General features: G+C 36.3%; 2 protein-coding genes across 5 annotated transcripts in view; one reads left to right on the top strand and one right to left on the bottom strand.

Moving 5' to 3' along the window:
• Positions 1 to 1,332: 1,332 nt before the first annotated feature.
• On the top strand, positions 1,333 to 4,643 carry LOC121728763. The gene is made up of 6 exons (XM_042117014.1): positions 1,333 to 1,416; positions 1,487 to 1,554; positions 2,299 to 2,514; positions 2,915 to 3,085; positions 3,514 to 3,651; positions 3,991 to 4,643. Exons 1-6 carry the CDS (start codon positions 1,386 to 1,388, stop codon positions 4,606 to 4,608), a joined length of 1,242 nt encoding a protein of 413 aa, XP_041972948.1. The 5' UTR covers positions 1,333 to 1,385; the 3' UTR covers positions 4,609 to 4,643.
• Positions 4,644 to 13,922: 9,279 nt separating this feature from the next.
• Positions 13,923 to 15,002, bottom strand: part of LOC121728826 (LIM domain only protein 3) — a 68,985-nt gene continuing 67,905 nt past the window's right edge. For all 4 annotated transcript variants that reach the window (XM_042117131.1, XM_042117132.1, XM_042117133.1 and 1 more), the window contains exon 6: positions 13,923 to 14,904. In XM_042117131.1, coding sequence (XP_041973065.1) covers positions 14,770 to 14,904 — 135 coding nt within the window. In that variant the 3' untranslated portion in view covers positions 13,923 to 14,769. The remainder of the gene's footprint in view (positions 14,905 to 15,002) is intronic.

Raw genomic sequence — 15,002 nt, 5'->3', positions numbered from 1 at the left:
GACCAACGAGTCCAACGACCATTAAAAACCAGACAATTCAAATTTAATTTCGCATAAACATAATTATGCGTATCGGGATATAAAATCATCGGGCATAAAGAAATAAAGAAATTTCGTAAACAAAGTCCCGTTGTGTATTCAATTGCGGAACAGAGAAGGCGCGGAGTCAGCCGTCCGCCTCGCCCGCCCAAGCCGTGTCCCTGTCCGCGATATTTTAAAATAAACTGCTCTTTTTATACTCTTAGCATATTTTTAAAGTCGACGTCCTCCCGAGCGTATTAATACGCGTCTCGAGACACCCCTTACATGAATAATTAGATGTTTCCTGGATTTATTCTCCACCTTATCTGTAAAACACGCGTTTTAAATTTGCAAACTCATTCTTTTCGCCTTATTGGGGATAATGCATCTAAGCTCCATCGCGATTCTGATTAATGCTTCGACTAAACTCGACTCAACTTTGTCAACGATAACGGCTACGTGACTCGGCTAATTTTATTTTTAAATGGCTAACCTTTTATGCTGTTTATCTTATGCCGTTCGAGTTTTAACTTTGCATCTGATAAGTTATGTTTCATTAATAAAATAGAGTTAATAGAGAAAAAATGTTTTGATTAAATATCTTATATATAAAAATGGATTTTCAAATGTGTTAGTCACGCTAAAACTCGAAAACGGCTGAACGGATTGGGCTGATTTTAGTCTTAAAATATTCGTAGAAGTCCAGGGAAGGTTTTAAAGTGACACGAAGTTCACCGGGACAGCTAGTATTTTTATAAAGATTAACGGTGTTACCAATCTTTGTAAAACTTTTTAATAAAGGTCCACGCACATATTTTGTCCGCACCGTATGCGCCGCATCCGCCACACGAGCCGCATCCCAGTATTCGTTGTATCATGTATATGTCGTAGGATGATTTGATAAATCCGTGTTTTCGCGAAATCCCTAGAATTTTCGCGAAAATTCGATTTATCAAATCATCCTACGATGTCGTAGGATGATTTGATAAATCCGTGTTTTCGCGAAAATTCTAGGGATTTCGCGAAAACACGGATTTATCAAATCATCCTACGACATATACAACGAATTCTAGGATGCGGCGTGACACAACGAATACTGGGATGCGGCGCATATGGCGCGTACATTGTATTATTGCATTGATTAAGTATTACGCGTACTGCGGACATATTGTGCGATCACCTCTAGAGGCAATATAATAATAATTATGAAACTTATTAAAAACTTAAACTACTTTGCTGGTGGTAAAGAAATAAAAAAACTGAAAATTCTTCTTTCAAAAACTGACAGATTGTTCTGTCAGACACAGAACTTTAGTTTTCATAAAATTGTAAAATTAAATTTGCATTATATCTTGCAATAAATAATGCGCTGTGTGTTATTATGTGTTGTTTTGTGTAAGTAATGTAATAAAATAATGAAATTGTCGATTAAAATTATATTCAACCAGTTTTTTTTTAATTTTAGGCGTTCTAGGGAGCGAAGGACAAAGCACCAAAGAATATGAAGTAAAGAGTGGAACATTCCCTTACATGGTAACTAAGTTTCATCTTCATCATCATCATATCAGCCTATAGTCGTCCACTGCTGGACATAGGCCTAACTAAGTTTAATCAGTCCTATTTTATTTTAATAGTAAAGGTGGAAAGATCCATCAAATTATAGTATATCATTTGCTCCAAAGTCCAAGCTGCCTGTCAGCCTTGAAAAATAATTCTTAGGGCCTGTTTCACCACTTCCTGATAAGGCTATCCACCACTTAACTTGACAGATAGAGTATGGAAAATAAGTCAAATAAGCCTATCCGGCACCTTATCAGGAAGTGGTGAAACAGGCCCTTAGTATCATAATATTAAAAGTCTACAAAGGTTTTTTACGAGCCTATGCTGTTCCACTGCTAGGTAAAGCCTCCTCCAAGGTCTTTCTTCTTTCACCTTCTTTCCCATTTCTTTAGGTCTAGCGCTCGTGTAGGGTAGCCTGATTCTAATTCATTGTTATGTAATTATTTTCATGTAAGCTTCGTTCTCATAATAAGCTGACTTTATAAGACACGATGTCAAGTCGTACAGCGTAAGTTGATCTCATGTTCAACCGACTTTCAAAAAAAGAAGAGGTTTCTTAATTCAACCGTATATAATATTATAATAATAATAATATCTATGGATGTCTGGCCCCGTGCTAAGTACCTGAAGGACTTGTGTTATGGGTACCAGACAACGGAAATATATTTATTACTTTAATACTAACATATTATATTGTATGTTCTTTTTTTTTGCTAGGCAATAGCTTATTACACGGATGACACGATATTGGAAGACGGTAGGCGTTTCATCCGGAATGCGATCCTGATTCGTCCCGATTGGCTCGTGTCTGTGAACATTGAAGTCCACGACAACACCACCTTCCCCCGCAAGACCCTGGTGGCCAGAGCCGGTGCTGACAGTGTCGATGCCAACTTCACCCTGTACGAGGAAGAGATGGAGCAAGACCGCGAGGTAATCTCTATTAGAGGCCCCGTCCACCGGAAAATACGTATGTAGTTTAAGATCCAATAGAATCGCGGTGGAAGGAAAATGCATTGATTGTAATACTACATAAAAATCAAATACTACAGTCTCTATACGGACACGCACACGACACAGTTGTTGTAACACAACCTAAGGGTGCGTTCAGATGTGCGCGGATTTTGTGCGTATTCAGCTCGCGTTTTTTCCAAAATCGGTACAGCAGAAAACGCGCACGTCTTAGCGCGCAAACGCAGCCGTGGAAAATAGTGTTGCTTCAAATTCTTTTTAAATATTTGGAGAAACCGTAGAGTTGGTACTTAGAAGAAACTTAAGAAATTCTTTTCTGAAATGCTTATTAGCTTTTAAAAATTTATTGAATAAATCACAGATAATTCAAGTGGTGCAGTCAAAGGAGAAGATGGGCTCTTGGGGCGACACTTTCCTGGCACTCCTGAAGACCATGGTACCGTTCAACACCACCTCGATGGTGGCACCAGCTGCTTTGCCAGAAAAAATACAAGACCTCTCAGGAAAATCTTGCTTCATCGTTGTATTTGGGGTAAAAAAATAATTTCATTTTTTTTGTTGGAAGTGTTTTTTTTGTTTCTAAGTTTTGTCTCTTTTATCTTTTATTATGCACTTTATTATAATTTAGTGACCGACTTCCAAAACGAGGAGGTTATACGTTCAGCTGTGGATATTTTTTTTATGGATGTTCAACGATTACTCTGCCGTTTGTGAACCGATTTTCAAAATGTTTGTTTTGTTGTATAGGGTATTAATCCAATTTGGTACCTTGTTCAGAAAAGTGGTGACCTGATGATGGGATCCATGAGTAAATTTATATTTTTGTATTGAGCAGTATCCTTTCTGTATGTGCCTTTTATCAAGATAGTCCAGTAAATGAAGAGTTTATATAATATGAACAAAAAACTAATATTTACTTCTTATAATATACGTGAAATTAACAACGGCAATTACTTTCAGTACTCTAACAGCTCTGTAGATCAAATCCTCATGAAGTGGACCATTGAAATCCTGCAGCGAGACTCGTGCAAGACGAATGACAGCAACGTCATCTGTTCTAGCTACAACACAAGCGAAGCAGACCTCGGCCTGTGCCCGGTATGTAGTCCAAAACTGTCTGTGAAATATAATGTTAACATAGTATACAAGCTACGAGTATCATTATTTGCAATATGTTTCAAAGAGACCAATGTGTAGTAGTTTAAGGCAGCGGTAGTGGGCAATTGAGTATTAGGGAGATCGCGGCCATGCCGACTGTATGGGCGCCGCAGACTCGATCGCACAAAAAGTCGGTCGTCTGCGATCGAAATATTAAGATCGAAATGATTTAACAACATTTTTAAAAGAAAGAGTTTAAAAACTTTTAAAAAGTCAATAGTGGTTGTTAAAAAGGTTAGGATTAAATAATTTTTCATAATTTACGGTTTCTTTCTACAGAGAAACAGAGGTGGACCGTTGGTTTGTGAGGAAACAGTCGTCGGTGTTCAAAGTTATCTAAGTGGTTGCCAGCAACCTCATTTACATGTCGCGGTGGCCAGCCGGGGTTTCATAGAGTGTGGCATACAAGAACAGTGTCAGGCTAGTCCATGCAGCAACATGTGCTCTGCTTACGACAAGGATTCACCAATGACCGTCGGTGCACGCAGAACCGATGCGATGACCGTCGCAACCACTGTAACTACCACCGACCCGACCGACACCGAAACACTCAATATTGAGGCAGTCGAAAATAAAACATCAGTTCCAGTTAACGAATCATTCGCATTCTTAAAGGAGGAGATAAAAGAAACGAGTGATATAATCGCTAATCTCGGTAACGTCGATATCGCCAACCTGACGAGCCCGTACACCCAAGTCAATTTAACGAGTGAACCCGAAATTACGCCTTCGGTGCCGACAAGAACGGCTGTTTTGAGGATGGGAGACAATGATATAAAAATAAACTTCCCCAAAAAAACAAAAACAGCAATCGCTCGCACGAGTAGCCGGGCCACGATGTGCGTTGAAGGGTTTAGTGTCACCCTTGCAACTATCGTTTCTTTCACTCTTCTGTAACGTATTTTATTTCAATAAATTTCTATTAGGTATTCCATTTATGTTTTAATTTCGTTACGTGGTACCTCGATACTGCATTTTAAAATAAATTCACTCAGAAGCTTCTAGGAGCTCATTAGTTTGAGTAGACATTTCAAAGAGAAATAATTGAATTCTAGAATGTTATCGCTACAGTCAATTAGCAAAACAACTCAAGTTTTATCCCACTCAACTTATGAACTATCTACCTACCGAGAACGCTTGTAAATGTACAAATGGGAAATAATATTAATAGCACTAATAGTTCACCTCTTACAATATAATTATTGTTTGCGAGTCTGACTTATGAGCGTTTTACGTCATGATTTTTATTTTAAATTGAACCTTTATTTAAGTGGGATATTTTATCTATGCAAATATCTACAGGTGTAACAAAACTAAGTGATAATACTTAACGGTGTGTACGTATTCCTTGTAGAGTGTTCACTGTAAAAGTAGCAGCTATTTTTTATGATTTTATTGGCAAACCCCCCAGCATCACGAGTTTCCCCATACAAAAGTGAAAAAATTGGCCTTTCAGCGCTTCTACTTTCATAGTAAACTCTCTAAAAGGAACTCGTGCACACTCAAAAGTATTATCACTTAGTTTTGTTACATCCTTTATAAGTAACTAGCTGTTGCCCGCGACTTCGTCCGCGTGGACTTCAGTTTATAGCGCGCGATGTCAACAAAATTGGTGTCAAAAGCTTTTATAAAAAAAACCCCTTAAATCAAAACAGCTGTGCAGTGTGCACATAATATTTCATTTTTTTATATTAAACTTTATATTTTATGCCAAATTTTAAAGCTTAATTAGCCCCCCAATTACACAACTTTACCGATAAACTATTTATCATTGATAGGTTTAAGGTTACGTCACTGTATAAAATATAAACTTTATATTATATACACGTTATTTAATAAGTCAGTACTTTATATTATAAAGTACTGACTTATTTAATAACGTAATTAATCGAAAAAAATCGAAACCTAGCTATATTATGATATCACGTCTTATAGAAAGATGTTGGGCAAGCGTTAGCGCGATGTAAGAGACGCACGGCGCCATCTAGTATGAATTTTTGGAACTAACTTAATTTGAACAAATTTTCGTATTTTCACCCCCTTACAACCCTTTTTTCCAGTAAAAAAGTAGCCTATGTCCTTTCTCAAGCTTTAGACTATCTGTATACAAAATTTCATTACAATCGGTTCGGTAGTTTTGGCGTGAAAGCGAGACAGACAGACAGACAGACAGAGATACTTTCGCATTTATAATATTAGTATAGATTGTAAATCATACAATGGCTTAAGAACTTTCAATAGCTATAATGTTCAAATTAACTTACACTTCAGAAACAAATGTATAAAATTTTATACGTGGGAGAGCCATGCTTCGGCACGTATTAGCCGGCTCGACCGGAGAAATACCACGTTCTCACAGAAAACCGGCGTGAAACAGCGCTTGCGCTGTGTTTCGCCGAGTGAGTGAGTTTACCGGAGGCCCAATCCCCTACCCTATTCCCTTCCCTACCCTCCCCTATTCCCTTCCCTTCCCATCCCTACCCTCCCCTATTACCCTATTCCCTCTTAAAAGGACGACAACGCACCTGCAGCTCTTCTGATGCTGCGAGTGTCCATGGGCGACGGAAGTTGCTTTCCATCAGGTGACCCGTTTGCTCGTTTGCCCCCTTATTTCATTAAAAAAAATTGTTGTATAGGTAGAAGTCTTCCCGTCTACGTCCGCTAAAAATAATAGTGCAACCCACGTCATATTACGTACAAAAAGTAGGTTCAAATATTCAAAGACTTTATTAGCATCCAATTTGTGCTGCTACTTATAATAATAGTAACAAATATTGTGGATTGTAATTTCTTAACTACGGTACTTTTGTAATATAACCCATCAACTCCCAAGGGGCACCCGGGTGCCGCATAACAATTGTGTCTGCGATTCCCACGACCGAGATAATAATATTCATTTTTCTTACGTATACAATTCATTAAGGTCAGAAATAGCATCGAATTTTAATAATGCCGCATTGTCAGTCCCACACAAAAAGTATAACGTGGGCACCCTTATAAATCTAAGTGAGTCACCGAAGGTAGCCTAAATTCATCAACATAGCTTCTTTTGCAATGTTTCTAATCGAAAACTGTAAGTCATTTCATAGGTACTCAACATTAATTTACAATCTCCAAAACACTTAGATAATATTATTATAAATCTATTGATTTAGTTAAAACTTTTTACAACTTCACGGTGAAGGGTGGTAAAGGGACTGTGGGGAAACCGAATGCCATGAACGGTTGCAAGAAGGCTATAATAATAACATTTTAAACTTTCGCGTTGCATTATAATTAAACTTTTTAATCGGGACTTAACGCGACTTATTTAAGTAGTAATACTACTACGAGTACATACTTTTTCTCGACGTTTCGGCCGTGTTGCAACGGCCGTGGTCACGAGGGGACTGCAGGAGCGCGACGTCTTCGTTTGCACCGGGCGGTCGGTTCTACGACTACCCTCGAATTATTGTCCAATATTTGTGTTCCAATACACTGAAAGTCAGTAGGTTCACTGCGACACACAACAAGTAGCATTACTACTTAAATAAGTCGCGTTAAGTCCCGATTAAAAAGTTTAATTAAGGCTATAATAATATTGTAAAATATGAAGTAAACATATGCCAGTATTCCTTCAATACGGTCTGGAAACTTGATAATGCTATTAGTGCAAACTGTGAAGGCGTTAAGCTCGCCTTACTTAATTCTACTTATTCAGAAACTTTGCCATGCCCGCACCGCCCCTGCTCAAACGTCTTCGGTTGTCTGATTAAACACTACGTTTAATAAAACCTGAAGTTTACTTTACTTATATATCTATATACTTCTAATACTATAATAATATTATAAAGCGGAAGAGTTTGTTTGTTTGTTTGTTTGAACGCGCTAATCTCAGGAACTACGGGTCCGATTTGAAAAAATATTTCAGTGTTAGATAGCCCATTTATCGAGGAAGGCTTTAGGCTATATTTTATCACGCTAATACTAATAGGAGCGAAGAAATAGAGGAAAATGTGGAAAAAAACAGAAGTAATTATTTAAAATTGTTTATTATCTTAAAATACTAGGTACTAGAGCAATTTTATGTTATTTGGCACACATGAAGAAAAGACCACGTGAAAGGACATAGGTTTCTTTTTTGCAGAAAAATGTACGGTTTCCGTGGCATTCCTAAATTACGCGTGCGAAGCCGCACGGAACATCTAGTATACCTATATTATGCTACGTATACTTATAATAATATGCTTGGTGACTTGTAAAAGTATCTACATACATTTTATAAACACCACAAGAGTTTATTGATGTATACTACATACATTTATCGAGGAAGGCTTTAGGCTATATTTTATCACGCGAATACTAATAGGAGCGAAGAAATAGAGGAAAATGTGGAAAAAAACGGAGGTAATTATTTAAAATTGTTTATTATCTTAAGATGCTAGGTACTAGAGCAATTTTATGTTATTTGGCACACATGAAGAAAAGACCACGTGAAAGGATATAGGTTTCTTTTTTGCAGAAAAATGTACGGTTTCCGTGACATTCCTAAATTACGGAACATCTAGTATACCTATATTATGCTACGTATACTTATAATAATATGCTTGGTGACATGTAAAAGTATCTACATACATTTTATAAACACCACAAGAGTTTATTGATGTATGTAGTGATAGTGATGTATGTGATGAATGTAGTGATTTATAACAGAAAATAACTTAGCGTGCAACATAAAAGTATATTATTATTATTATAGCGCTCATAACTCGATCACTTGAATCAAATGAAGGTTTAAAAAATAATTTCTCTATTAGCAGGAGAGGAACTTTTCCACTTTCCAGAGATAGATATTGTTTCATTAAATTTATATAAACTAATAAACTGATATAAAAAAGAAAATATTATAACTGCTAAATATTCACAATACAAAACGTTCGGTTGAGCTATAAAATCGTGAGTGAAATTTCTTTAAAAAGTTTCGTAGCACATTGGAATCGAAATGTATATTAATATGAGTCGATGTGTTTCAATTCTAAAGGGGATCGCTTCGGGAAACTGTTACGCATATTTTAAAGTTAAATTTACTTACAACCGACCCGCCCCATCGTATGAAAACTCCACGGAAATATCTCTTTGAAACTAAACTGCTTTTAAATGATAATATAAGAGCTACGTGACGTTAAGTAATAATGTCACGACATCGAAAGCGCAATAATGTCGTAGAATCAGAGCTAAAACCAATGATATTCTACTTATACAGATCTGTTACGTTCATACTATTTTCCGGTTTAAATCTCTTCCGAACAACATAGGCAAATTTGACAGATAAGTGAAACGAAAGATACGAAATGCCATTTACATAAAAGAGACAGACTAAATAAAAGACGACCCAATTGGGCCGTATTTGAAGTTTCACAACGCGCGCGGTAGTAACATATTATCTGCTTTGAGTTTTTTATATAATGTATCATTGGCTAAAACGATGCTTGATATTTCTGCCTGGTAATTTGATTCATTCGATATTTAAACCTTACAAATTAAGATGTATGATTTATTTTCAATTAAATAAGTATTTCGTCCTTAGATTTTTTTCCACGCATAGTAATATTTTAAACGAGGCATCAATAGTCTGTAGTGCCTTGTGCCTGTGGAATCACAAATAGCAATACAATATTATTGGTTTTGCTTGTAATATTTAATCGCTTTTACGACGTTGAGGCCAGCTGTTGAAACTTAGTAGTCGAGATACGGTGCTTCCAATTTCGAGTACAATTTGCTAAGGTATAGAGATTTCCCTGTGAAGCTATAATTTACGTATTGGGATGCTCTAGTTTAGGTTGAAGACAATAGTGGACTAAATATCGTGGTATCTCTCTGGTATTTTACAAAATATTTTGTTCAGCGATTAGCAATTCCTAATAAAATTGTAATGTGCGTGTAAGCTTGTTTACCTATCATAAAATTATGAATACATATTTAAAGGGGATTAAAGTAACATAGTGCCAAGTTCCCTTCATCCTTTTTAAATAAAAAATAAAATTTAAAAAATGGTAAAAATCATTAAAACATTTAGGAGAACACGAAATAAAGCTAGAAATTTAACATAGAGAAAATATTATAGAGTCCTAACTGTATAATGTATATTGACGTAGTCCTTACACAGCTTTCGGAGATATAAATTATAAATCAGACAAACTACGTTATAAACCAATCTAGATTTAATATTTTGATTTAAAATTTTAACGGAAAAAACAAACACAATATTATGAATAAAGAATATCCTCATCATCTTATCTGCGAGTATCTACAATACTTTCTTTTCGTTTATTTCCCTAAACGAAAATAGGGTGAGGATAAAGTAATTTTTGGAATGACGGCAATTAAAAATAAAGACAAGCGCAGAAACAAAATAAATTAATTCAACGACCTCATAAAAACAAATAAGCAGTTCATAAAACTTTTAATAATTAAAACTCGAATAAAAAGAATATCTAGGGTAATGTTTCACCAGTCCTTTAGACCCCTCGTATTGTACGCCACCTCGTAAGCGATGATTAGGGGAGAACTGTTTCGAGCTGAGATCAACTTACACTGGTCATAAACAAAAAACAGTTTTAGTATCTTAGTGTTAGCAGCAAACATTTCTGTAATTGTATAATTCCATTAAAAAGAATGATGATAAAATATAAATCAATTATTTTATCAGAAACCTATTCAAGGGTTCCCGTTTTGAGCAAAAAGTAATTCCACGAAATAATGTTTAATGAGATGGATAATTTACGAGTATTTTAATACATTAATGATTTATTTTAATTACGCCAAAATATTTCATTATGTGTCAAATTATTTATAATAATCATAAGTTATACCTATTATTATTTATTTAGAGTTATTTATTAGTAGAAAGCAAAAGAGAAATATTCACAACGAAATTCAAATTCGAATACTTACGCGCCGTCTACTCAGGTTCTAGACTACGACTAATATTAAAAATGGGAAGTGCATTATCTGTCTGTCTTTCCTTCTGTAGGCTCTTCACGCATAACACCGCTGGCGGCACCGATTTTGATTTTGATAGGGTGTAGACAATTTCCTGAGAATCATGAGGATAGTTTTAATTGTGGAAAAAAGCAACTTCTATTTAGCGATAAACTTATATCGACGCAAGTGTTATATAAAAAATATCAAGTTAAGCATATAACTAACAGTCCACCCGTTTGTTTATCATCTTATATCTTTAAACGAGCAATTCTTGTATATATATATATATATATATATATATATATATATATATATATAATTGGAATCTCGGAATCGGCTCCAACGATTTTCATGAAATTTAGTACGAGTATATAGGGGGTTTTGGGGGCGATAAATCGATCTAGCTAGGAATCATTTTTAGAAAATGTCATTTTATTCGTGTTTTATAGAATACCGAGCAAAGCTCGGTCAAATAGCTAGTAAGTGATAATGGAATAAGACAAAATGAAAAAATATCCTACCTTGGTTAAAATTACAACGGAATCGTCAAATCCGACACAGTCGTAGGGAATTTTCAATCACCTTTCTATTTATGAGAGTAATAAAGAGGCCGGGAAAAGTCAACAATCAATTTTGTATTTCGATTTATTCCCAACCGTCTTAGTTTGTGCGCTGATAAAAAGGAGAAGCGCGTTCATTGAAAACGGAAATTATTGCAAGAAGCCATCAGTGGCGTGCGCTTGGCTTCCTACGCCGTTTTATTATGTTTTTTTTGGGAAAGACTGTTGTGACTTGTGGGCACTGTCCGTTAAACTTTTTACTGTGTCCAATTGATATCGAAATTGTACTTTTCAAGTAGCAGTGCTCTTTGTGAGAAGTGTTAATTGTCATCAAACATGTGAATTGTGCAAGGTGTGACTGACAATTGTACAAGTGTACATATTATAACTTAGGTATGGTGATACATACTATTAAAAGTTGCTAGAGCAACTTGGGCTAAAATGACTTATTCTTATATATTTTATATTTAGGTATTGATTTTATTAAAACGTTAAATATAAGAGTAACAAAAATAAGTTTGACAAAACTGCGATATGAAACAGTATGATAATTGATAAGCATCTGAAGCTACTAAAAACTACTGAAGTAAACTTTATAATTCCCGCAAATACATATACTTTTATAGCTCTTCTGATGTTGCGAGTGTCCATGGGCGACGATAGTTACTATCCATCAGATGACCCGTTTGCTCGTTTGCCCCCTTATTTTACGTGGGAGAGCCATGCTTCGGCACGAATGGGCCGGCTCGACCGGAGAAATACCACGTTCTCACAGAAAACTGGCGTGAAACAGCGCTTGCGCTGTGTTTCGCCGAGTGAGTGAGTTTACCGGAGGCCCAATCCCCTACCCTATTCCCTTCCCAACCCTCTCCCCTATTCCCTTCCCTTCCCTTCTCTACTCTCCCCTATTCCCTTCCCTTTCCTTCCTTACCCTCCCCTATTACCCTGTTCCCTTTTAAAAGGCCGGCAACGCACTTGCGGCTCTTCTGATGCTGCGAGTGTCCATGGGCGACGGAAGTTGCTTTCCATAAGGTGACCCGTTTGCTCGTTTGCCCCCTTTATTTCATTTAAAAAAATGTATTTTTTATAATATATAATATATAAAAAATAAAAAATAGAAAGCTTAAATAAAATGAGATTTCAGTTTTTGTACTAACTCAAATTTCAACTGCACGTAACACGATATTAACAACGTTTGTGCGGATTTCCGGACATAACTGATATGACGTTACACGACTAAATTTGTGTTTAGTTAAAATGTTAGATAATTTTATGTTAAGTATATAAATATTGGTAAAAATACATTGATACCAAGGAACATAATGTGTTATTTTTAAACCTTCGGGTACTGGTCCCCAAAACAGAAAAACCACACATCCAATGGAAGCACGTAAGTCGGACTCGAAATTAACCGCTGCCTGTATATTTTTACGTCTATATCACAGAACACATATTAATATAAGTATCTATATAAAAAAGCGTGCGAAATGATTATGTTTTTGTTTACTTATGAAATTAAAGATCTCTATCGATAACAATTCTATCAGGCGGGCGGTGGCGGGAAATGGCTGTGATTTTTCTCCCTTACATGGCCTCTACCAGCAGCTTAATATAATATCCAATTTCCATTCCATAATAACACCTATACCTACTTTACGTTTTCTATTGTGAGGGCACACTACATACTTCGGATGATCAGGTGAATATACAGTCTTGTTCTCCATGAGAAGCAGTTGTTGCTTATAGTATTATGACCGTTTAGTGTCAATACAAAATGGTAAACAAATACAATACTTCGTATTATGATGCCCAGTAGTTGAGTCTTTTGAATCGCTGGAGCGATTCAAAAGACTCAACTACTGGGCATCATAATACGAAGTATTGTATTTGTTTACCATTTTGTATTGACACTAAACGGTCATAATACTATAAGCATTTACATGGCCTCTACCAGCAGCTTAATATAATATCCAATTTCCATTCCATAATAACACCTATACCTACTTTACGTTTTCTATTGTGAGGGCACACTACATACTTCGGATGATCAGGTGAATATACAGTCTTGTTCTCCATGAGAAGCAGTTGTTGCTTATAGTATTATGACCGTTTAGTGTCAATACAAAATGGTAAACAAATACAATACTTCGTATTATGATGCCCAGTAGTTGAGTCTTTTGAATCGCTCCAGCGATTACAAAGAATCAACTAATCGAAATAAAATTAAAAAGTCTGTTTTAGCTGTTTCCCACTGGGACGAACATTTATAGGACGAAAGACTCAATTCATGTTACCTACGACTTTATTTGCCAAAGTAGTATCACGTAGTATTGTGTAAACCTCATGGACCCGTGTATATGAAAGTGATTGTTGATCCCTCAAATCTATCAGTATTTACTGATCACCATCAGCGAAGCCGGTGTGGGAAGCGATAGGATTTATTTTAGTAATTCCAAAGGTATCCTTTTTTCTTGTTATAAAATTGTATTTTCATTCAACTATTTCCAGGCTAAAAAACTTATCTTTGATCTAGAATCTCTTTGTACATTTAAATTCGTCCAGTATTTTCAGCGTGGATGACAGACAAACGTACGAACGAAAAGTCATGAACCTTCGCATATTAGTGCGATTCATACTCAATACAATACGAGTTTGGGATAAAATTCGGGATAAAATAAAAGGTACAAGTTAATTTGAACAATGGTTTATTCTGCTACTTCTTTGGTCATATCATTGGTATGAAGAGAACCGGACACACTAGGTGCTATCATCGTCCAAACATATAGCTATACAGGGAATGTAACGGTCTACTATGCCGCCATACAGTCATTAAACATACGAAGATTCATTTTAATTATATCACTAGTATCTAATATCAAGTATATTTCATCATTTTATAGACACGATTTTCTATTACATATTACATTTAGGATATTTTTGGATACAATAGGCTACTTACATTTAAGTTATTTACATAAATAATACAAACATTACAACAATGATCATGGAAAACTTAACAATTGCATACCTCGCGAGGTACAAAACTAAACAACGAGTGGCGGGCTTCGGGACCTGGGCCGGCCACAAAATATAACAGCCGGTCGTGTGGATACCAACATGACGTAGATAAATTAACAAAAATCTTACACGTTTACTTCCATTATAATATTATTTACAAATTACATCAATAATTACATTAACTAGTCGAGCCTCTTTCGAACGAGTCCTTTACGCCGTACTTATGAGATCATGAGATATATGAGACGGAGCAGGTAAGGTAGATTACTTGACGTTTAGAGAATAACTTCGCTTGTCATCTTGTCGATAAGCATTATGTTCATTGGTCCCCCAAAAGCTAAGTAACCCATCCTGCCCCACCGTCCCTGACTTAATATTCAAAATGTCTACCTAACTTTTTTACACGTAGAGATACATAAGAGATTTTCCAGAACAATCGAAAACGCTTTCGACGATCGCTATGCCCTCACATCTGGAACTTTGCGTAGGGGTGAGCCGCGTCTCAGGGGCGGAACTCTCAGCTCGTGGCGGACAGGCTGAGGGGCTTGAGGTGCGGGGGCGCCGCGAAGGGCGCCGGCGACGACCCTGACATGTTGTTGTTGAGGTCCCCGGCGCGCCCCGATCCGTTCATCAGGCCCATCGCGTTACTGGTCTGGAAATACATGTTGTTTATACTACAAGCTTAAGGTAGACGTACACGGTTGTGGAGTGAAACGTTACTTCACGGACAAAAATCTTTACACGACACGG

The sequence above is a fragment of the Aricia agestis genome, chromosome 7 (genome assembly GCF_905147365.1).
Source record: "Aricia agestis chromosome 7, ilAriAges1.1, whole genome shotgun sequence".
Lineage (NCBI taxonomy): Eukaryota > Metazoa > Arthropoda > Insecta > Lepidoptera > Lycaenidae > Aricia > Aricia agestis.
This window is presented reverse-complemented; position numbering and strand designations above follow the sequence as displayed.